The sequence below is a fragment of the Thermobia domestica genome, chromosome 15, assembly GCF_964235325.1.
Source record: "Thermobia domestica chromosome 15, izTheDome1.hap1.1, whole genome shotgun sequence".
Taxonomy (NCBI): Eukaryota; Metazoa; Arthropoda; class Insecta; order Zygentoma; family Lepismatidae; genus Thermobia; species Thermobia domestica.
In genome coordinates this window covers 7,516,424-7,540,982 of record NC_137468.1, presented here as the reverse complement: position 1 = coordinate 7,540,982, position 24,559 = coordinate 7,516,424, and the positions used below count along the sequence as shown (strand labels likewise).

General features: G+C 35.3%; 1 protein-coding gene across 16 annotated transcripts in view; it reads left to right on the top strand.

Annotated features, from left to right (window-relative positions):
* RhoGAP19D (Rho GTPase activating protein at 19D) overlaps positions 1 to 24,559 on the top strand; it is a 510,472-nt gene that overhangs the window by 454,947 nt on the left and 30,966 nt on the right. For all 16 annotated transcript variants that reach the window (XM_081741277.1, XM_081741279.1, XM_081741278.1 and 13 more), the window contains 5 exons: positions 3,706 to 3,851; positions 7,994 to 8,158; positions 17,878 to 18,036; positions 19,554 to 19,763; positions 22,587 to 22,728. In XM_081741277.1, coding sequence (XP_081597403.1) covers positions 3,706 to 3,851; positions 7,994 to 8,158; positions 17,878 to 18,036; positions 19,554 to 19,763; positions 22,587 to 22,728 — 822 coding nt within the window. The remainder of the gene's footprint in view (positions 1 to 3,705; positions 3,852 to 7,993; positions 8,159 to 17,877; positions 18,037 to 19,553; positions 19,764 to 22,586; positions 22,729 to 24,559) is intronic.

Here is a 24,559-nt window from a genome sequence, read left to right as displayed (position 1 = left end):
TGGCCGTTGGTTTTTCTCGGGGTATTCTTTTCCTTCCACATTCTCACTCCACCAATTCTTCCATCATCGTTCACTTGCAGAGTGTCTATCGGTCACGAAAGTCATGAAAAAGTCACGAAATCAGAAAACGGTCACGAAAGTCATGAAAAAGTCACGAAATCAGAAAACGGTCACGAAAGTCAAGAAAAAGTCACGAAATTTACCTTTTGGGTCACGATTTTTTTTATCTGTACAAATATAAGTAGAGAATTTAAAATTTTGTTCTATAAAACGTCAAAATTCACCGCCAAAAATGTCTATGGTCGAGTTTAGACATTACCAAATTGCAAGCAAAGCACGGTTCAATAGCATGCATGAAAATTCGGCCTAGTTCGCACTTTTATTCGCTCTCTTAAGATTGTCCTTTAGCTGGCATCATTGAGCAGTGGCGATGGAAATTGCATCACATCGCCGAAATCACTACGCATCTAACCAGTTTATTCAACTGTGAGAAGACATCAAGTTTTTATCGCTCCAGGAAACAGCCTGGATAAGTGCTAAAGAATATAGGTAGGGCTACTGTTATTAGTTTTTGAATTCAAAATTTTATGATTTGGTAAAGAAAAGGTCACGAAAAGTCACGAAATTTCATTTTGGAATTTTAGTAGACACCCTGACTTGCCTTAATCATCCGTTTCCCTTAACCTCAAAGGCGTAATCGTGGGACGTTAAACTCAAAAATTTACTTGAATTTTATAATGTTAGGCTGTATCTCGTTACTAGACATCGAATTTTTATGCAAATGCATATTTTGTTTGCTTATATGTATCTCTGTTAAAGTTCCTAACAACAATAATACATCTCAAATTTCAAGTTTTATAGTGCATATAAATGCATATTTCAAAGTTAGAGCATATTATGCATATTCTATACGTTTTTACTTCAGATGTATGCTTATAGCATTAAATACATTTAGTTTTGCATTTTCAATGCTTATGCAGTAGAATGACTTTTTGAATACACAGCAAAAAATGATGTGTTTGAAACAACACAAAATGACTACCACATTAGCGTGTTACTTGTGTGTCAATTTAACACCAAGACATCGCCTTCAGAGCATATCAAAAATACCTCGTTACTGGCTGTGAGTACTTGCATCGTTTTTTACTGTTTGGTATGAGTAAAGCTGTGCGAAATACATTTCGCATTTATGGTAAGTAACATTCTATGTTTTCTGTAATCGGTCACAATAATATTGTTGTAAACCTGTTAATCATCTGACAACAGTTACACAGATAGCAGTGCTCCCATCTATTTTCTTTATTTGTTATTCTTGTGTCTTAGCACGTATAAACAGAAGATAGCACAACTGTTGCTTATGTAACTGTTGTCAGACGATTCACAGGTTTACAACAATATTATTGTGATCGATAACAGGAAACAGAACATTATTCATTACTTGGCACAAGTGTCAAATATATTTCGCAATGCTTTGCTCATATTAAACGATAAATACCAATGCAAATTCTCTCAGGTAGTAACGAGTTATTTCTGATATGCTCGGAAGGCGATGTGCTTGATGCTGAATTAACACACAATTAACACCCTAAAGTGGTAGTCATTTTGTGTTGTTTCAACACCTCATTTTTTACAGTGTAGGAGGATGGAAGAATGTCTAGTTTATGGAGAACCAATAATGCTAGCAACCGATCAGCAGAACAGAGACGTAATTACAATTGTCAAGATGTTAAGAGAAATCTGATAATGATAAAGACATTGTAATATCGTGTCGGCATTAATTCAGAAACATAAAACGCGAGGGATGCTGCTGAATGAATGCCTAATTCCAGCTGAGAAACTTCAACACGAGCTCCAGTCAGTTCCTGGTAAATTCTGGCGCTCTGTGGTAAAGAAATTGACGGGCGTTATTATTAGAAACTCGACGTTATTACAGAACAATTGAAGCTGTGGGAAAAATACCTTCAAGGGTTGGATTTCAACTTGCCAGAAATTATACGATAGATGCTAAAATTGCTCCTCTGTATAAATATTTTCTTGTAACATGTATTGATGTTAACAGGTTATTTTATAGCTACAAATGTCACAAACTGACACCATAAAATAAAGAGAAGCATCTTGTGATATATTGCAAGGCTAACTACGGGGAGTTTTTTTTTTTTTTTTTTTTTTTTTTTTTTTTTTTTTTTGAAACGTGTAGAAAAGTGAATCTCGTGTAAAGTAGATGCACTCTAAAATACAAATGTGAAGAAAAACTAGAGATCGTGTTCTCATATCACTGTGTGTATTTTAATCTCATGATTTGTGCGTGTTTTAAAAGGTTAGGAGTATATAAACCGTAACTGTCTTAAAAATAAATTCTGGAGAGGAGTCTCCGAAGGGTAAAGTGCACTTTCAATATTATATTTCACCTACAAAACTTATGTCACAACTTTTCAGCTCATGTTTGAAAATGCTCTCTTTTATTGCATCGTTAGTGCATATTAAGTGCATATTTTAGCACATTTATCAGCATAGTTGCATGTATATTTCATGAATTTTAAAAGCATAAAAATCCGATGTCTACTCATTACCCATTATTGTGTATTGTCGTCTCGCTAGTGTCATAATAAAAAGCATGACGAGGGTATACTTCAGTGTATGTTAATAGATGGCGTGGTTGTCGTACAGTATCAACCTTTAGATTTACAAATCTCGAAAAGTACGCATGAGGATTTACATTCATCTGTTTCATTTTGTTCAGCTTAATGAGAGCTATCGACTGCTGATATGTCTCATGTTTGGTGGGCATTTTGTTCTTCATTAAACAAGAATAATAATATAGAATATTGTCATCATTTCTTTGCACATATATCGTAAGGGGCCCATAGACGATCCACGGTTTGTGCAAACACTGTGTTTGCGCAAACATTCGGCCATACATGGTTCAACTGTTTGCACAATCTTCAGTTCAATTTTGAGTTTGATTGCGTAAACATGCCCACTGAAGCAGCTCGTTTAGCGATAGTAATTGCTTGTGCTTTGAAAGCGGAAAGACCTGCGAAACCAAAACGAAAGAAGAGGATGTGGATGAAAGAGTGGTTCAAGAAACGGTCTAAGTTTAGTCATCAAAATTTACGTAGGTAATATCCGAACTTGAGATAAGTTCGACTGTGGACTATAAAAATTATTTACGAATGGATTCAACTACATGTGGTGAAATACTGGAAAACTGATTTTATTCCTCACTGACTCTCTATCTGCCTTCTAATTTTTTCTTCATTTTAGCCATCAATTTCTCATATACCGCATTTTTCAGATTCCTGTTTTTATAATCTTCATTCTTTACCTTTCACAGTTCACGTAAATTTCGATAAAGTTGAATAAATTCTCTCCAGAATTCTTGATTCATATTCATTGACGCCATAGCGCAAGAAATAAGCGTCTGTACACTAAGCCTCTTACTCGGAAATAAAGCTCGTGTTTGCACAAACATACCCATACACGGTCCACGTGTTTGCACAAACAGTTCATACAGCACCATACACGGTCAAACTCTTTGCACAAACCGTGGACCGTGTATTGGCCCTAGTATGCGCTTGTTTTAGTGTCAAACAATATTGTGGGACATTAAAATTAATATATATTTTAATATTTAGTAAATTTTAAATGTTCATTTATTTATTTATTTATTTATTTATCTATTTATTTATTTATTTATTGTTACAGATCAACTTCCATCTCCGAAATCCAAAACCTGGAAGGGTCGTGTGGTGAAGCAGCTGAGAAAAATGCAAGGAAGTTCGCCAAGTTCTCCGAATGCTCCACACCCTGAAGGCGCCACTATTGGTATACCTTTAGAAGACTGCCCAGTGGTAAGAAGTCACTTCGCTTTTAGGCTTGTCTTAACACAACACTGTATACATTTGTGTGCCGGTATCTACTCTACATATACTGAACGTAAACATAGTTATGAATAAATAAATAATTTACTTTTAGTTGCGTAGTCCACTTCTAGACTTTCAAACAATATTTTACGTTAGTGTTGGAAGACTTATAGAACGGCTTTGTCCGTCCGTTCGTCTGTCGACAGTTATCAGAGAAAAAAAGTAAGAGTTATCAAGAAGCGATATTCTGAAATTGATTCAGCGTCTCAAGAATGGGTTCCATCTCCTTCGTTAACCCTCTATTCAAACCGAAAATGGTTCCAATTGGCCATTTCCGGTTTCAACATTTATCACCATAGAATACAAATGATAACAGTGACAAGCGGTTTTCTACAGTCGAGTTAGGGTGTCAAGAGAACAATCACGACATCTCGCAATACTCTACCGAAATCGGAAGTGGTTGAAATTTTGAGATATCGAAAAGCGTTTTCTGCAGTCAATTAAGCGTTCCAAATTGGTTCGATCTCCTCAGTTAGCTTTCTATATAAACTGGAAGTAGTTCAAATTAACCCTACAATGCATATTATATCACATTTGATACAACATAAATTATAGCTAGTATTAGTATTCAGGTCGTGAGCTGTATCACAAATACGTATTGTATCATATTTGATATTTCTCCTGAGCACATAGTTCACCATATATCCGGTCAGGAAAATGTTGCTTCAGTACAGAGAGAAAGAAGTCGTGCGCGTGCTTAGCGAAATGAGAATAGAAGAGTTTATGGGTCGTCTATTCTGAAGGATAAAGAATAGTTTCGAAGTGGCAAAAATTCCAAGTTCATGAAGTAAGTTTCCTATTGTTTTTACGTATGCTATAATTTGATTTTGTACAAGAGAGGAACATGAACTGTTGATGCATAATGTATCACAAGTGATACAAAGTATTTTTATATTTTAGCACGAAAAATTACTTTAGGACATTTTTCTATTCGGATATTAATTAGAAGTGTCTTATTATATACTTAATATTACTGTATATTATTTCACTTAAATACAAAAAATCATGCACTATAAGGTTAACTACATCCAGTCTTTTAACATTTATCCCGGCAGAACAAAAGTGGTAATAGTTAGCGACAAGTTATTTTCTGCAGTCGATTCAGGATCTCAAGAGAACGTATGATCACAATCCGCAACACTCCACCGGAACCGGAAGTGATTGAAATATACTAGTACTTCCGGTTTCAAATTGATTTCTATACAGCAAAAACGGAAAGAAATGTCGAGAAGCTTTTTTGCAATCAATTCAGCATCCAAAGAATAAGTCGTTTCCTCCTTTTAACTCCCTATTCAAAGCGGAAGTGATTCAAATTAACGAATTCCGACTTCAACATTTATTGCCATAGAACAAAATAGTAAGGGATATGGAGTAGGCTTAATTGGTTTTTAATACGGATTCAGCGTCCGAGAAACAGGTTCTATCTTTGACACTATTACTTTATTGCAACCACTAGTTATAGATATTCTACTTTAAGTTTGAGAATTGAATTCGAATAGTTTGGAGGCCTACTGTAATTCCATCTATGAAACGAAACTCGCGTGTTTATTGCTAATATTTCGGTCTCTTTTGCTTCTGTGAGCTTCTTCATAGGAATAACCTTTTTATAGTTAAATTTTGAATTTCTGTCTTCTCTACATGTTATCAACGAAATTAAAAAGTTCGTTACAGAATTCTCTCTCTCTCTCTCTCTCTCTCTCTATCTCTATCTATCTATCTAGCTAGCTAGTTAGCTAGCTATCTTTGTTTCTTTCTTTATTTCTTTCTTTCTCTCTTTCTTTCTTTCTCTCTTTCTTTCTTTCTTTCTCTCTTTCTTTTCTTTCTTTCTTTCTCTCTTTCTTTTTCTTTCTTTCTTTCTTTCTCTCTTTCTTTTCTTTCTTTCTTTCTTTCTTTCTCTCTTTCTTTTTCTTTCTTTCTTTCTTTCTCTCTTTCTTTTCTTTCTTTCTTTCTTTCTTTCTCTCTTTCTTTTTCTTTCTTTCTTTCTTTCTCTCTTTCTTTTTCTTTCTTTCTTTCTTTCTTTCTTTCTTTCTTTCTTTCTTTCTTTCTTTCTCTCTTTCTTTCTCTCTTTCTTTCTCTTTCTTTCTTTCTCTTTCTTTCTCTCTTTCTTTCTTTCTCTCTCTCTTTCTTTCTCTCTTTCTTTCTTTCTCTCTCTCTTTCTTTCTCTCTTTCTTTCTCTCTTTCTTTTTCTTTCTCTCTTTCTTTCTCTCTTTCTTTCTTTCTCTCTTTCTTTCTCTTTCTTTCTTTATCTTTCTTTCTCTCTTTCTTTCTCTCTCTCTCTCTTTCTTTCTCTCTTTCTTTCTTTTTTTTCTCTCTTTTTCTTTCTCTCTTTCTTTCTTTCTTTCTCTCTCTTTCTCTCTCTCTTTCTTTCTCTCTTTCTCTCTCTCTCTTTCTCTCTTTCTCTCTCTCTTTCTCTCTTTCTTTCTTTCTCTTTCTTTCTCTCTCTCTTTCTTTCTCTCTTTTTCTTTCTCTCTCTTTCTTTCTCTCTTTCTTTCTTTCTCTTTCTCTCTTTCTTTCTCTTTCTTTCTTTCTCTTTCTCTCTTTCTTTCTCTCTCTTTCTTTCTTTCTCTGTGTGTGTGTGTGTCTGTTATTTGTCATTTTCATTTTGAGTCCTCCATTCGATAGAGCATCAAAAACTATTTGAAACAAGTGATGGAATTTTTCGCGATACTTTTGTCGTTTCCGAGATATTGGCCAAAAAATGTTCCGATTTCGGGAGATGTAAAAAGCCATATCTCGGGAACTGTAAGTCATAGAGAAATCAAATTGGTCTTGATCAATACCTAAGAGGATGGTAAACATTTCGGTACCAATTAATAATCGGTGGCCACTTGCCAGCTGGTAACTGTTCTCCAGATATTGGCCAAAAAATGTTTCGGTTTGTGGGTAGATTTAAGGAGCCGTACCTCGAGAACCGCAAGCCATAGAGAGAACATATTAGTGTTAATCAATACCTAAGAGCATGGTGAACATTTTAATTCCAAATAGTAACCGGTGCCAATGGCCAATTGGCGACTGTTCCCCACTGGAAATTTAAGGAGCCATATCTCGGAAACCATAAGTCATAGAGAAATGATATTTTGCAAACTTTTCAATTCTGAGAATATGTCTTCGTAAAGCAACATATTTTAGAACATTTAAACAGAACTCTTAAATAAAATATGTGGAAAAAATTTGGTACTCAAGGAAATCATAAATGGATAGATATGTTACAAGAATTGTTTAATAAGTATAATAATAAAGTACATAGAACAATTGGCATAAAATCTGTAGAAGTTAATAAGAAATATTAATTCTTTTTAAGTCCGTTCTAGCAATGCTCTTGGAGCATTCTCAACTGATTTAGTCCTAAAAGTATATCAAATAATATTTAATTTGTAACATCAGTGTAAAAATAATACAACTGTTCAAAGTACGTATGCGAATTCAGAAGAGGTGATGTCCTTTACCGACCAACCATTGTAGTAAGCTACGTCAGAAGTGCCTCTTTATAATAGTTTAAGGTTGGTGTAAAGGGACAGGCTTTACCGATAGATGTCACTACAGTCTTCATATTTCTCTTATGTATTTTTTACCTTTCATGAAAATTCACAATTTCTCTTACAAATTTCAGCCTAGTGACTTCAAATTTTTAGAGAAGGAAATTCATAACCTATCGAAGGCAACAAACCGTGCCGATTTTTTATTTAGAATTTTCTTCATTGTTGAAACAGTTATATTTTTAAAGCTTTCGATATCCATTTCAACAATCAAGCCATTTCAACAATGAAGAAAATTCTAAATAAAAAATCGGCACGGGTTGTTGCCTTCGATAGGTTATGAAGTTCCTTCTTTAAAAAATTGAAATCTCTAGGCTGAAATATGTAAGAGAAATCGTGAATTTTCGTGAAAGGTAAAAAATATATGAGAGATATACGAAGACAGTAGTGACATCTATCGGCAAAACTTGTCCCTTTAAATCAACCTTAATTGTAAACACCTAGGTAACAAACTGTACCACTTGAATTTCAGTTTGAATAATGACTTTGATGTGATATGTTATATTTATAGTGTGTTTTGCTTGTGTTTTTCAGTCGTCATTCTCCGAGTATGTGCCCCTGATAGTACAACTGTGTACAAGCATCGTGGAAGCCAGAGGTTTGGATATAGTTGGAATTTATAGGATACCTGGAAACACGGCTGCGGTAGCAGCTTTAACGGAATGTGTAAATAAAGGGTTCGATGCAATGAATTTACAGGTACGTGTGGAGTTCTTTTAAATTTTCTTCCAATAATTAAGAGGTCTTGTTTTACCAAAACTCCCTTATATATTTACTCTGTCCGTGTGTCCATCCGGGAGACAAGATATCTCAAGAACTACGTTATTCATCATCATCAGTTTTGGCCAGAATTTAAAGGGTCAAAAGTTAAGTAGCGAGTTTGTTGACGGAGGTGATATTCAAACCGGAAATGGTAGAAATCAACCATTTCCAGTTTTAACGTTGATCACTACAGAGCAAAAACTTTTAAATAGCGAGAAGCGGTTTCCTGCAACCAATTAAGCGTCCGAAGAATACATTTTATCTCCATCTTTAGCTCTCTACTAAAACCGGAAGTGATGGAAATACACTAAAACTTCTGGTTTCAACATCGATCTACTAGATCGGAAACAGTAAGATATAGCGATAAGCGGGTTTTTGGAATCGATTTAACGTTTTAAGAGTAGGTATCATTTTCTCTCTTAACTCTCTATTAAAACTGGAAGTAATAGATATCAACAACTTCCGGTTTTTTAACGTTGATCATTATCGAAAAAACGGCAGTCAATATCGAGAAGTGGTTTTGTGCAATCAGTAAGCGTTTCAAGTATATTCCATCTCCACTCAAAGCTCTCTTCTAAAACGGAAAGTGGTAGAAATTTACTACTTCTAGTTAGAATAGTAATTGAGAAAATATCACGCCAAACAAACCAAATTACATCATGTGGTATAGACATGACACTTCTACTTATTTTACATCATATTCTATGTTATATAGTTTGTGTAAAATGGCTGCCTTGCTGTATGTGGAACTTTGGCAAATAAATAAATAAATATAAAGAAATATTCGAGGTTGAGTTATGATCCTTACCCCTTTAATAGAGTTATTCATCCATATATATCTTTGGTAGAAGATATGTTATTCATTTCAGAGTTCATTTAAAAAATGCATAGGCACTTTAACGAAAGAAAGTAATGGATCAAACGTATAGAGGTTCTGTTTCAAAATCACGCCCCCATTTGCTTTGAATTTTAGCGACAGTTTCAAACTCGAATTACCACTTTGAAACTTAACTTCCATTCCTTAAATTTCAAGCGGGCACCAGTCATTTTGTTTCACTATCATATGATACATGTGACAGTCATGAGAATACAGAAAACTATGTAAATGCCTTTTCATGTTCTTTCTTTGTATGTACTCCCCATATTAGGTAGTTATGGCTTTCAATAACTACTATAAGTTAAGGGTCTTCACTACAGCGAAATTAAACTACCGCTAATTTTAAAGTTTTTCTGTAATATCTTCAAAACAAATAAAAATATTCGAAAAGTAGAAACGTAGTGAACTAGACAATACAATTTTGCATGTGATACCTTTACCACAATTCACCTATCCGCTATTTACAGAATCCGCAAAAAATGCTAAATCTATCTACAGTTGCAAATCGAAAGCAGATAGATGAGTTGTGATAACGGTATCACATGCAAAATCGTATTGTCTAATTCACTACGTTTCTGCTTTTCGAATATTTTTATTTGTTTTGAAGATATTACAGAAAAACTTTAAAATTAGCGGTAGTTTAATTTTGCTGTAGTGAAGACCCTTAAGGAAATGCAAGTACACGCAAAGAACATTTTGAAATTCTTGCTTCACATACCTCTTTGCGTATAGTTCTAAAACTGTAAAATGTTTCAAGGCGCGCCAGTAATTTGGTCAGTCGGAAGTAAAGGTAAAAACAGCGATTCTTTTCTGGACTGAAGTTTTTGGGATAATAGTACAATGCTTCAGACAAAAATTTTACGCTAAATAATACAACTGTGTACAAGCATCATGGAATTCGGTTCGTATATAGTTGGAATTTATAGAATATTTGCAGATGACGACTGTGACTGCAGTACTATCTTTAACTGAATATGTAGGTAAAAGGATTTGATACAATGAATTTATAGGTTGGTATAGATTTCTTTTAAATTTTCTCTCATATCTTATTGTATGTGGAGAACTATTAGTTTTACACGTATTTGTTATACAGAAGTATATGTTCCGGATTGTAGTATTTAATTCCGGAAGTTCTGGCAAAGAGAAACCGATACTACTTGACTTTTGCACTTTACTGACAACAGCAACGGCGCCAGTTGAAAGCTTTTATATGTATACTGTATAGGTTCCCTCTTGCTGTGTGTCATAAGTCTGTGTCGAACTTTGCCAGAAAATAATACATTAATTAATTTTTTAATGGGACTGTTACAGTTCCAATAGCTATCAGTTTCTGGAATGAAGTTATGTCACACAGAAATACTCAATGTAGATATTTGTGAAGATTCTACAAGTTTATAAATATTGATAATAATACCAATGCGACATATTACTTCATTATTATGGTAAGATTGGATTTAAATCAACGAAAAAACAGCTGTTTTGCCGCTTGTGGAAACCATTTTCTTAGTGTGATTCACTTTTCTGTCATAGCGTATGACGCAGCTTTTGACCGTGAGTAGCTTTTGCAACGCTAGAGGACGCAGTGGGGAACGTTTTCGTGTAGACAAGTTAACTTCATTACAAGAGTTTTGCTGGATGGCAGAATTATAAGTGGTAAAACAGCTGCGTTTTGTCCCTCAGTAGCATTGTCTTACAACAAAATACTTTGGTTTGTGTAATATTTACCTGTACCTTGGGCAGAAAGTACTCATACATATGCACTATACTTAGTAGAGTGTTCATTTCTTATTAACAAAAGAAGAATGTTTTTAATATATGTAAGTGATTATTATGGGATAGTTGTTGATATGGATATGTTTTAAGGTTACCTAGTCAGTGAATTTGTGTACTTAACAGTTTTAAGAAAAGGATATTATAAGTTTTATCAAATAATAAACCAGTTTAACATCGGTTATAGACGTTGTCAGTTTTATTAAAAAGGTGAGATTAATGGTATTTAAATATCGAAGCTAATATTTTTAATGTCAAAGAAATACTACCACTTCGAATTTTTACCTCAGCAAACGAACCAGGTTTACGACTATCATTTTGATAAGTCGTTGTAAAAATTTGGTTTACCTCACCCGGGAATCTGTAAATTCAATTCCCGAAGAAGAAGAGTAAGGTTGAATTTACTTTTATATTACAGTTAATGAATACGAACTTAACCATATTGCGAAGTGGTAAAGTAATCATAAGAAAAATGGACAACGAAACAATGCAGCAGGAATCAAATACTAGTGACCAAGGTGAAACTAGTGTAACACCAGGTTTGTCATCAGAGGATCGACTCTTGTTAGCTTTACAGCGACAAATAATGCAGATGTCTACCGAGATAAAGCAGACCATAGAGCAGAAGTCTGACGAAGCTAACAAGCAAAATGAAGAATTAAGTAGACGTATGGAACAGAAGTTTGACGAAGCTAACAAGCAATATGAAGAATTAAAGCAGACCATGGAACAGAAGTTCAACGAAGCTAACAAACAAAATGAAGAATTAAAGCAGACCATAGATCAAAAGTCTGACGAAGCTAACAAGCGAAATGAAGAATTAAGTAGACGAATGGAACAGAAGTTTGACGAAGCTAACCAGATCATGGAACAGAAGATAGAACTGAAGTTTGACGAAGCTAACAAGCAATATGAAGAATTAAGTAGACGGATAGAACGGATAGAACAGAAATCAGATGAAACGAAACAAACAATTGTCCAGGTGGTGAACGACCTATCCTCACAGTTCGAGGAAAAGTTAAAAAGAATATCCGATGATTGTCAGGAAAAGCACAATCACCAAAATCAAGAAATCTGTGCTGTAAAAAAAGATTTAGAAGTAATAGAATCTTCCCTTAAGCAGCAAAAGATCCAGGTCAGCAACAACTCTAATAACATACGTGTAAATACACAGTTGTTAGCTACTATTCAAGAAGAGATTAGAACGTTACAGGCTAAAGATAACATTTACCGTAATAACTTGGGTAGTGATCGCTTTGAGTTGTCCCACTCACCAGAGATGAACTCGCCTTCGCCGGGGTCCGATGAGGATATTATACTAGAAGAAAGTTGTCCGAAGAGTACTGATGAGCGAAACATAGATGGTGTCACGACACAGCACGTCACGGATAGGAACTATCACTCAACAAGAACAAGGAATGAGAAAAAGAAGGTAAAATTAAGTGTTAAAATGAGTGAAATTAGAGCTATGAGCAAATTCAGTGGTAAGTGTAATGAGAATGCTACTTCTTTCTTAGAGAAATTCCAAGACGAATGCAATATAATGTGCATCGATCGATCCCAATATATGAAATTAATACCCCATGTATTACTCCCACCTTGTTCCTTATGGTTTAAGGCAATACGTGATCACATTAGTACATATGAGGAATTCAAAGCGGCATTGATCGCTAATTATGAAAATGACTTTTTGCTGGCAAATAGAGATGCCACCCTTAGAAATCAACACTTCAATCCTCGATTGCACAAATCTGTTGTAGAGTTTGTTGTAAATGTCTACAACGAATTAAAGGTCGTTAATCCTTTGCAATCGGAATCGAGAATAATAGCATCGATTCGAAATTTGCTTCCATTTAAATTGCAACAGATCTTATTTTCCACACAGTGTATGAGTTTCAGCCATTTATTGATGCTTGTCCAATGCTACGAAACTCAATACCATGCCATGAATCCACAATCAGGAATAGGTAAAAATAAGAATAATTCAGATCATTTGGTGCCTGTTCGGAATTTAAATATTCGGAGTGTGAATAATACAGAACCTAACCTAAGCCGAGTATACTCTAGCAATCAAAATGAGCACAATAGGCAAGGTTATGTAGGGAATCCGCCTAACCTAATTAATAGTAGCAATTCGTATGTTAGACCATATAGTCAAAATAGATTTAAAAATCGACGTAATGTATGGCGAAATTCCAGAAATACAGCGAACTACGCGGATAGACGTAATGGAAGGACAAGAGATGGCACTTCGCATCAAGATACAGGCATTGAAGTAATTTCTGTACAGAACAATAATACGGGACATAATCACGATTGTGCTGTACAGTGTACCTTATTGGAACCATACACGAGTATGAATTTAAACTAATTGCTGCTGATGTGGTAGGGGTTAAACCCATGTCAGCTGTGGATTCTCATGAACATTTATCTAAAAATTTAAGCGATAATTCTTACGAACATTTATCTTCCAATTTACATGTTCATGCTAATTATGAAAATGATCTTTCACATGACGTCACTGTAAATAATTATTCGGAAATAGCAATTAATAGGTGTCAGTACCAATTTATACCGGTTGTAAATCGTTGTTGGTTTGAAGATGATACTGTTAATGATGGTTTTAATATTGAAGAAAATTTTGTATTTTTAAAGTCATATAGTACAGCTAAAATACCTATTAAAGTCAATGGGTTAAGTACCGAAGCTCTACTTGATACAGGAGCAAATGCCTCTCTATTATCGTATTCATTATGGAAAGCAATTACTAGTAATTATTCGAATCCTAAGCTACAAAAGGCTGAGAATCTTATTATAGTTGATTTTACCGGTAAACATAAAAAGAGAGTAGCAGGAATTACTCGTGTGACAATATCTATTCAAGATTTTGAAATATCAATCCCTATTCTGGTAATAAAGGATCTTAACGAGAAATTAATTATGGGCTTAGATTTATTATCCCAATTACGTGTCATGCTTGATTTTAAAAACCAAACGTTGACGATACCGGGTATACCTCAGGAAATTGTTCAGAAACTGCTTCCAAAATCAGATAATCTTGCTTGTCAATATAATGATATGTCTCCTATAGTGAATAATGTTTCTATTAGTGCAAAAAGTGATAAATTAAATGATCCACAATTGGAAGACAAACAAATTTTGATGAATATAAAGGACGATGTATTATTTTCTGAACATGTTAAATCTCTCGAAAGCAGCCTTGATTTTGCTGATAATACAGTAATAGCCGACTTTAAGAACATCTTATATAAACATAGAAATGTCTTTTCAGAACGTCCTGGATGCTGCAAGGATTTTGTTTATTCTTTTAAAGTTAAAACAGATAAACCCATAGTAACCAAGCCCTATATAATTCCATATAGATACAGGGAGAATGTACGACAGCAAATAGCAAATATGTTAAGAGATGGGATCATTAGGCCTTCAAGAAGCGTACACCTTAACCCACTACATGTTGTTCCAAAGAAAAATGGTTCTCTACGTGTGGTATTAGATTTGAGACGTACTAACAGTCACATTGATCTGGAACAAGTGAGGTATCCTCCAGTAGAAGAAATACTAGCTTCTTTACAAGGGAACACTGTATTCGGAAATCTAGATCTAGTGATGGCGTATAATCAGGTCGAGTTACATGAAGATTCAAAACCATATACAGCATTTAGTTTTGAAGGTCACTTGTACGAATACAATCGTGTAGTCTTTGGGCTTATCAATGGTAGTGCAGCATTAGCATCCTGCTTGAACCAAGTTCTAGGTCAAGACTTACGTAGCAACGTGATAACGTATGCTGATGACATCTTAATCATGGGGAAAAATCCACATGAATACCTGAAGTACTTAGATATAGTTTTAGACAGATTGGAAAGTTCAGGCCTTACTATCAATCTACAGAAATCCAAATTTCTGCAGAATTCTATAGAATTTCTTGGGTACCAAATTGATGCCTCTGGTTTACAATTCAGTCAATCTAAAGTTCAAGCCATAGAAGATCTACCTGCGCCAGTAAATGTGAAACAGACACGACAAATATTAGGACTCTTCAATTGGTTTCGCAAAGCCATCCCGCGATTCGCTGAGATAGCCCAGCCTTTATTTATGATCATAAAGAAAGGGGTACCATGGCAATGGGGTCCTATTCAAGAACACAGTTTTAATAAGTTGAAGGAGTGCGTAAAACGAAACATCCATTTGAACCACCCCAGATACGACGTTCCTTTCTATGTACAGTGTGACGGTTCTCAGCTTGGAATCTCTGCAGTACTCTGGCAACCTAACCCAACCATTCAGGAACCAGCTGTTATACATTGCGCTAGTCGTACTCTAAAGAAAGCTGAAAAGGGATACACCACGACAGAAATTGAACTTTTGGCTATACGTTTTGCAATACAAAAATTCGCTCCATATCTTAGCGGATGTCATTTTATAGTACTTACCGACCATAATTCATTGCGATACCTCAATAGCGTACAAGGATATAATAACAGATTACTTCGCTGGTCGTTAGATCTTCAAGCTTATGATTTCGAAGTACAACACATTAAAGGGGTAGATAATGGACCCGTAGATACCTTATCACGTCTGTTTCCTGGAGAAGAGCAACATATTTTGTCCATTAACGAATTTAAGATCTTACAGGATGAAATAGCTACCATTTCGATAGAAGATTTAAGAGAACATCAAATGAAGTATCATGAATATAAACAAATCATGGAACATTTATCTTCATGTGGCGAGGGATGTAGTTGTCCCAAACACTGGAATTCCAGATTTAAATTAAACAACGGGATTTTACTTATTAAAGATTTCAAATTCAAATCTAGGAACAAAATTTGCATTCCACCTACGTTAACAGCACGTATACTAAAGGCCTACCATGATGATTTCGGACATTTTGGGTATGTGAAGGTATGTGCCTTGGTTAATAAATCTTTTTACTGGAAGGGAATGAGAGCTCAAGTCAAAAGTTATATCAATGACTGCATTGAGTGTATGCAAATTAAGCATAATTATCAGGCTATACAAAAACCAATGCTCTCAATAACACCTGAGAGACCACATTCATTTCTATCGATTGATTTATATGGACCGTTACCCAGAGCAGCTACTGGAGAAGTTTATTTGTTAACAACTATGGACATCTTTTCACGATATGTGGTAGCCTATCCCTTGCGTAAAGCAACCTCCGCTGCTATCGTGAATAAAATTCTGAATGTATATATTCCACATTGTGGCCCTATCGAGCATATATTATGCGATAACGGTTCACAATTCAAAAGTGATGTGTTTCTCAAAGCCATGAACAAGGCCAACATTAAAATTCATTTTGTGACTCCGTACCATCCAAGTAGCTCCGTGGTAGAAAATGTACATCGCAATTTTGGTATGTTGTTTCGGCACTTTTGTAAGGATAAACATGCTGAATGGATTAAGCATGTCAACCAAATTACGTACCTTTTGAACCATTCTATATCAGACACTTTAGGTGTGTCTCCTGCTAATGTTCATAATGGCTCTGATTTGATTTTCCCTGTGGAACAACATTTTGATGTCAAATTGGAAGATTCGACAATTATAGATTCATCCAATCTAGTGAATATGGTAAAGATCCGAAGACATAACAAGTTTTTGAAACGTAATTCGCAAGTAGAGTCTTTACAGGAAGGAAAATATCGGATCAAAGTCAATGACTTAGTTTTTGTTAAACAACATCCGCAAAGTAATATGTTATTAAAGAAGATTTACAAATTTTGTGACATTTTCTCAGGTCCTTATTTATGTTTTAAGGAAATAAATCCTAAAGTTTTCGAATTGTTGAACGCTAAAACGGGGATGTCAATTGGACTTCGCAATATAGATGAGTTAAAGGTTTGGAAACCTACTCCGTATACAAAGGAAAAATGGATGCATCTAGTGAAAGAATTAGTAGCACCTGACATTCTTGCTCAAATAAATAGGAATGAAAAATAATAATAACAATAATAAAAATGTATTTATATAATAACAAAAGGGTGTCTTTTGTTTCTGTAAAATAGATTTATTCACTTACATGTGCTTATTCAAACGTAGATTGTGTTTAATTTTTGATTTTTGTTCAATTATATTTTCTTTGATTTTCATTCATCAACGATAATTTTTCAATGACTTGAATTCTTTCTTATTAACGTGAAGGATTGTAATTTAATTCATGATTAATCAAGCACAAAAATTGTTTTCATTATATTAATTTGTGTTAAAACTTTATTGTTAAATATAGGTATTGATGAAGTGTAAGATTTGTTTAATGTATATGTGAAATGTAATGAATAGATATACAAGGTGCGATTAAAATATGATGGGCATAAGCAATGTAAAGAACATTAATATTAACGGACCAGTGGTTCTTGAAGATAAAAGCCAAGCCTACTCATGACTTTTATATTCAGTCCCTTTGTCGAGCGACATTTTATACAACAAAATACTTTGGTTTGTGTAATATTTACCTGTACCTTGGGCAGAAAGTACTCATACATATGCACTATACTTAGTAGAATGTTCATTTCTTATTAACAAAAGAAGAATGTTTTTAATATATGTAAGTGATTATTATGGGATAGTTGTTGATATGGATATGTTTTAAGGTTACCTAGTCAGTGAATTTGTGTACTTAACAGTTTTAAGAAAAGGATATTATAAGTTTTATCAAATAATAAACCAGTTTAACATCGGTTATAGACGTTGTCAGTTTTATTAAAAAGGTGAGATTAATGGTATTTAAATATCGAAGCTAATATTTTTAATGTCAAAGAAATACTACCACTTCGAATTTTTACCTCAGCAAACGAACCAGGTTTACGACTATCATTTTGATAAGTCGTTGTAGTCTGTACACATTAATGAGTGTCTCTTATTAACAAAGTAATAGAAATCTCTGTGTTTATTTATACTTGTATTTAAAAAATAAAATAAAATTGCTAACTAATAATTAATAACTGATTTTTCTTTTTTTCAGGATACACGATGGAATGATGTAAATGTCATATCTAGTTTATTAAAGTCCTTCTTTCGAAAGCTCCCGGATTCTGTTTTAACTACTGATCTATATCCCTTATTTATCGATGCTGACAAGATAGATGACCCCAACAAAAGGATAACAACTCTAAAGAAATTGGTAAGTTTGGTATTCTAATATAAATTAATATTATCAGTGAAACCAGTGGGATTTTGATTATTATTACAAGGGGTGATCGGAAAATAAGGTTACAAAGCCTACAGTGAAACGTGTATATATTCATACAACCAATACAGCCAACCGATAGGATACGTAGTTTTCATATCAGTTGAGGCACTTGTCACATCGTGGGATGAGTTTGAAGATTTCCTCCTGATAAAAATCCGTCCTTGCGTATTCATCCACGTTGTCACGAAGTGTTTCACCTCCTTGTCTGAAACGAAGCGACGACGTCCTAGGTTCTTCTTCAAGTGCAGGAACAAGTGGAAGTCACTTGGAGTGAGATCCGTGCTGTAGGAAGGGTGGACGCGAGCTGTGTTCAAGTCTGTTGATGCTGTCGGCCACTGCACTCCTCGTTGGTGACGTTTTCTTTACCAGCCTCAAACTTTCGACACCATTTTGCTACGTGCTGATGAGACATTACAGTCTCTTCGTACACCTCTACCAGCTGCCAGGGAATTTCAGCCGCAGTTATATGTTTCTCCGACAGAAATCGAAAATTAAGCGGATTTTTTCGCAAGGTCAGTTTACCAAACGAGTCGCCATTTGTGTTTATTTACAACTAGCGCTGTAGGTGATGAGTTGCTGAAATTGCACAGTTGCCAACACCATGTATTAAAATTAGTGCACACGCCTCATTTCTCTACAACAGACTAAACTCCAGAAATACCGGCATTGTAACGTTAGTTTCTTATATCCCACGTATCATTAACTAAAGATTGGATAACTCTTCCCGCGTTTTTCGTTAATTATACGATATTCCAATGTGAATGGAAACAAACAAATGAATTTTCATATACTAAAGTGATTTGATTTCTTCACGAATCAGTTGTGGTTCATGGAGGTTATTTCATATTCGCATGCAATCACAGTTTCAACGCCCTAGGCTCATTGTTTTACGGTTCCCGTGAAATCACCGAAGGTAGCAGTGTTGGATGTGGTCAGTACGGAGATAGGTGATTGTTTTAGCACTGCAGTATTCAAACAGTGTGATTAGAACGTTTGGAGAGCCCTCAAAGAAAGAGAAAACCAGCAATGACCACACACGATGGCACACCAGCACTGTGTTCACGATAGATCCTAAATTTCAAATCACTGGCTGGTTGACTTAAGAACTTCGGGCTGTGGTAGTCTACGAAAAAGACGATAACCGGGTCATCTACGAAAAACAGGAAGAGAGAAATTAAAGAAAGGTGGCTAGGTTTTGGTAACTCGGTGATACAATTCTGAAGATCTGAAATGTGAAGTATTGTCGATTATCTTATTTATTTTGTTATAACTTTAAGCTATGTGTAGAGTGTACAATATTGAAACTAATTAATTATAAAATGTATAGAATTATGAAAGTTATTGTGAAAATATACTTTTACTACCGCAGCTTCTTTTGTCTCCAAAACCCGCAGCGAATGTCGTAAGAGACATGTTCTTACTTAATTTTCTTTTTCTCCCTTTTCCAGGTTCATAGTCTTCCCGAGCATCATTTTGAGACATTGAAGTATTTGATGTTCCATCTGAAAAAAGTGGTTGAACACAGTGACGTAAACAAAATGGAAGCGAGAAATTTAGCCATTGTATTTGGTCCAACTTTGGTACGAGCTGCTGATATGGTCACGATGGTTACGGATATGTCTCACCAGTGTCGAATAGTCGAGTCATTAATAACACACGTAAGTCTTCCTTTACTATCATTAGATGACTTTTTCAACTGATATATATATTAAATTCATGATGTGTCCATTTTATAGGGGGAACTGCAGCCTCCACCACATAGTGCAGTTAAAGCTTCATACCAATTGTCTCAAATGTTTATACATACTTAAAAGTATATATTTTGTACCAATATTTTTAACAGTATAATATTCTTAGGTCAGAGCGCGAAATTTCCAGTATCCAGGTTTCTATTAGCGACCTCGGTCCCGGGTTCGATTCCTGGTGGGGTCACTCGCTCGAAAAAGTGTAACACGCTTTTTCAGGCCAGCCACCCAGAATGAGGTTTTCCTGAGTTTTCCTCATTCATACCAGGCAAATGCCGGGGTAGTACCTAACTTATAGGTCCCAGGCCGCTTCTTTCCTTCCCTTTCCCCAGATAGTGTGTGTTCGCCGAAGGACGTCATCCCTCAAATCGTGAAGGGCTAAATGACCTTAGATGCCGAAAGCCCAGAAATCTAAATCCTAAATCTATTAGCGACCAATTATTTTGATTTGCTGATATGGATTTAACCTTTACTTTGTTTGCCTTCGGAAAAAAAGATGGCGACGAAAATCTCTTATCTGGCTACTGGATTCAGAACTGAAATTCGTGTCTAAAACGAAGTGTACTTAAGTGTGCTGGACAATACTTTCAATGACAGTATTCATTTAATACATTGAGCTCCGTGGTGGCTAAGCCGTTAGCGTACACGCTTTTGGCATGGGAGACCCGTGTTCGGTTCCCGGCGGGAGCTCATATGGTTCGGATTCCACGCTAAGCTGTAGGTCCACGTCTCATGTTGCCTCGCTGCTGAAAGGAACACTAAACTAAAAATCAAATGCTTTAGTACATTAAGGTTTATGATTTAAACTATCCTTTCTCTTCAATGTAAAATTTGGTCAAAGCCTCTTTCATTCCTTCCCAATCACATTAGGATTTAATCCCTGTAACAAGTCACTTATATTTTTTACAAGTTTCTTTTCTCAGAAACATCCTTAAGTATAGTAAGATTTTATTAGTAGGATTAGTAAGATTTTTCGTAAAGTATAGTTTCAGATTACAATAAAGAAATAGATATTTTAATAATGCTACTTTACAAGTGTTCTGTAGCTCGTGCTGAAGCTTCTTGTTCCTTCATATTTAGAGATTAGGTGGTACCTTATGTCTGTAACTGCCAACCTTGAACAAATAAGTGACAATAGAACGTCTCTTTTGCGCGTACTTCAGAAAAATATACGGCAAGTAGCTGTAGGCTTTGTTAAAACCTTGGAGTTCTAGTACCTATTTTTAGGTACTAAAGTAGTGTCTTCATTATTCGATTAAAAAAGAATCAATAAAGCTTTTTACTTTTTTAAGTCTAGAGACATTGTAGAACACGTTACGTATAGTTTCACGCTTTTCTGCATCGAGACATAGGAGGTGATGACGTCATAACTAAGAAATGTTTCGTTAGTTTTTTTTTTTTGGGGGGGGGGGGGCTGGCTGGCTTACTTTTGCACCTAGAAGTCTGAAATTTTGAACAAACATTCAGTCCACCGAGTAGTATTTATCAGATTTTTTCAGATCTCTGCATTAAAACTAGGAGGGGGGGGGGTTCATAGGTTTTTTTTTTTTAAACCAAAAAATCCCTTTTTCGCTATTGTTACGCCTTAGATATATGATGGAGACATGTGAATGGTACGGTTTGAAAGGCAGTTCTATTCTGAACAGAATGATGTACGAGCCATTATCCTAGGGTAAATAGGGATGTCTCACGAAATTTCTACCCAAGATCCTGGGGTATTGTGGGTATATTATTTTTCGGTGGGCTTACTTTTGCACCTAGAAGATTAAAATTTTGCACAAACATTCAGTCCACCGAATAGTATTTAGCAGATTTTTTTCCAGACTTCTATTAACACAGGGGGGTCCAAATTGGCCAAAAGTTTTAAAAAGGGATATTTTAACCAAAAAAAATCCTGTCTTCGCGATTTTCCCGCCTCAGATACATGAAGGAGACATGTGAATGTGACACGGTTTGAAAGGCAGTTCTATTCTGAAGAGAATGATTGACGAACCATGATCCTAGGGTAAATAGGGATGTCTCCGGATTTTTTTTTACCTGAGATCAGGGTCTTTTGCGGTAATCTGGGGCATTGTGGGGATTATTGATTCCCGCCCTTACTATTCAAGATAGAAGCTTCAAATTTGGTACACACATTTAGTATACCTCGTAGTATTTGTTAGTTGATTTTCAGGTCTCTGTGTTAAAACAGGGGGGACAGGGAGCTCAAAATTTGAAAAACAAAATTCAGAAAAAATCCCGATTTCTCTGAAAATTCCCCGCCTCAGGGACACGATAGGGAAATGTCAATGATACAATTTGAAAGATTGCTTTATTGTGAAAAAAAATTAGGTATGAACCATGATCCTACGATAAATAGCGATGATGCTGTAGCCGGTTGACTGAAAGTCTATAATTTATCTTTAAAAAATCTAAAAGGTTAATACGTAGTTTCAGTGTGCCTCCCCCTCCCCCCCTCGCCACATGTTTTTTGAAAGAAACGATGTACCCGAGCCCGAAAAGAAACAGTACATTAACTCCACTTTGAGCAAAACTTATACCAATTAAGAGAATTTAAATGTAAAGAAAGTTAGTATTCAATTTTTGATACACCTTGCTCCACCTTTTACATTGGCCAAGTGTAGCAAATGCTGAAAATCTGTGAATGAAGATGTAGATAAGAAAAAAAGACACGTAGTACTGTGTACCCCTGGTGGTTAAACAAGCGTCCTTAATATTTTCTTTTTCTCTTTGTAGGTGGATTGGTTTTTCTCAGATGATGATGCGGAGGATTATAGTAATCTTAATCTCCCTGATCTTTTACCTCAGGAGGCTTCGGAACCAGATGCAACAGCTTTGCAGCATAGCCTTTTGCTGAACAATATCCAAAAAGTTGAAGGTAAATTACCCCAGAAAATAATTTTAGATGATTTCTTCGTTTTCACCAATACTACGTATTAAACCATTGTGACTGATTACATCTTCGTGTGCCTTTCCAACGTTTATCTATGAAATTGTTTAGTCTGTTATACTTGTTCCTTTCTTTCAATCAGTAGATCGCAACATACCTTTTATTTATATATATATATAATGTGTATATATATATATATATATATATATATATATATATATATACGAGGTGTGTTCAAAGGATATCGAACTTTTGGTTGGCAAATGCAGTTATTGATTTTGAAATCCGAAACACTAATTCCCTTCAAAGTAAGTCTCCTTGATAATGCCCACACTTCTCCCAGCGCTTCCGCCATTGTTGGAAACATTTCTGGAACAATGAGCAACCGTGTCGTCGCATTCCGCATGATGTTTTCTCTAGACTCAAATCAGGTCTCTTGGTGGCATTTTCAGCTTGGGAAATAACCAAAAGTTAGACAGAGTCGTGTCGAGCGAGTAGGGAGCGTGACGAGACATAGGAATATTGTGTTTGGCGATGAAAGCGTGAATCAAATTTCGCACACACACTTCTAATGCCCAAATTCTCGTTTAAAATTAAACGTACCGATTTCTGCTCAAGTTTTTCTGTCATTTTACAAACAACTGAAATCCGACGACTGCTCACTACACGTGTTCACTCGTTGTCCGACTGCGCATGAGTGTCCCCTCTACATCTACGCTGAAGAAAGTCTCCCGCGCTTCAACAATAGGCTGAGACAATAGGTACTGTTATATGGAACAGTGAAATTGATTCACTGAAAATTCAGGCCATGCTAATATATCTAAGAGACGTGAGATTTGGACAGAGCACTCCTTTTCTTACGAGAACAATGAATAAGAAAAGAAGAGATAAAAGGAATTCAAATATTTTGACCAGAATAATGTACCATATAAATCCCTGAAGTTGTGAAGATGAAACTCGGCATATAAATTTCTTGTTTAAAATAAGTGGACACGTGTCTCAGAGCTTTCAAAAATTCCTATTTTAAGAAGAAAGGGTCATTTTTGCCTTCTTTTTTCATTAAAGTTCATTAATTCATTATTTAATTTCTAGTTAAGAAAGACATTTTATGTATTCCATTTCTAATGGTATTATATGTTGCCGAACTTAACCGGCCAACTGCTACAGCACGTGCCGACAATGCGTCTTGCTCTCGGCCTCGATCGGGGAAGTGGGGGGGGTGGACGCACTATTGAAGCGAGTAAACATGTACTTTTGGAATTTGAATGTACTGTTTATCTTTGGCTGCTTTTCACTCCAAGTAATAGGGATAAGCCTTGAAGAAAATACAGGCCATGCTGCATTAAAATAGAACAATTTTCACAAGTGTTATTTTGGGAAATCCTATTGACATTAATATACATGCGCGAAAATCCAAGTTATGGTTGAAATCAGTTCCTTATTTTTGACCGATTTCAACTCCATTTGTAGACTTCATTTATCAACCTCAAAGAAAAGACACTACGTTTAAGCAGTCGGATATTCTTTGGACATTAACGTGGAGCAAGCATATACATGTAAGTTAATATCGTGTAAAACAATAGAAACACATTTTTACTCGCTTCAGCTATCTTAGCTTAAATACAGGGTGTATCAAAAAGAACTTTACAACTTTGTAAACTAATATTGATAGATTAATTTATCTTAGACATTGTTTTGGTGTCATTTTGTAGCAAAATACATCAAGTTTTGACTCATTTAGTACACTAGTTCAGAAACGAGCCACCGCAAGCGCTAGCGGCAGTTGTAGCAAAGATGGCTGCCCTTACTGGTTCCAAGC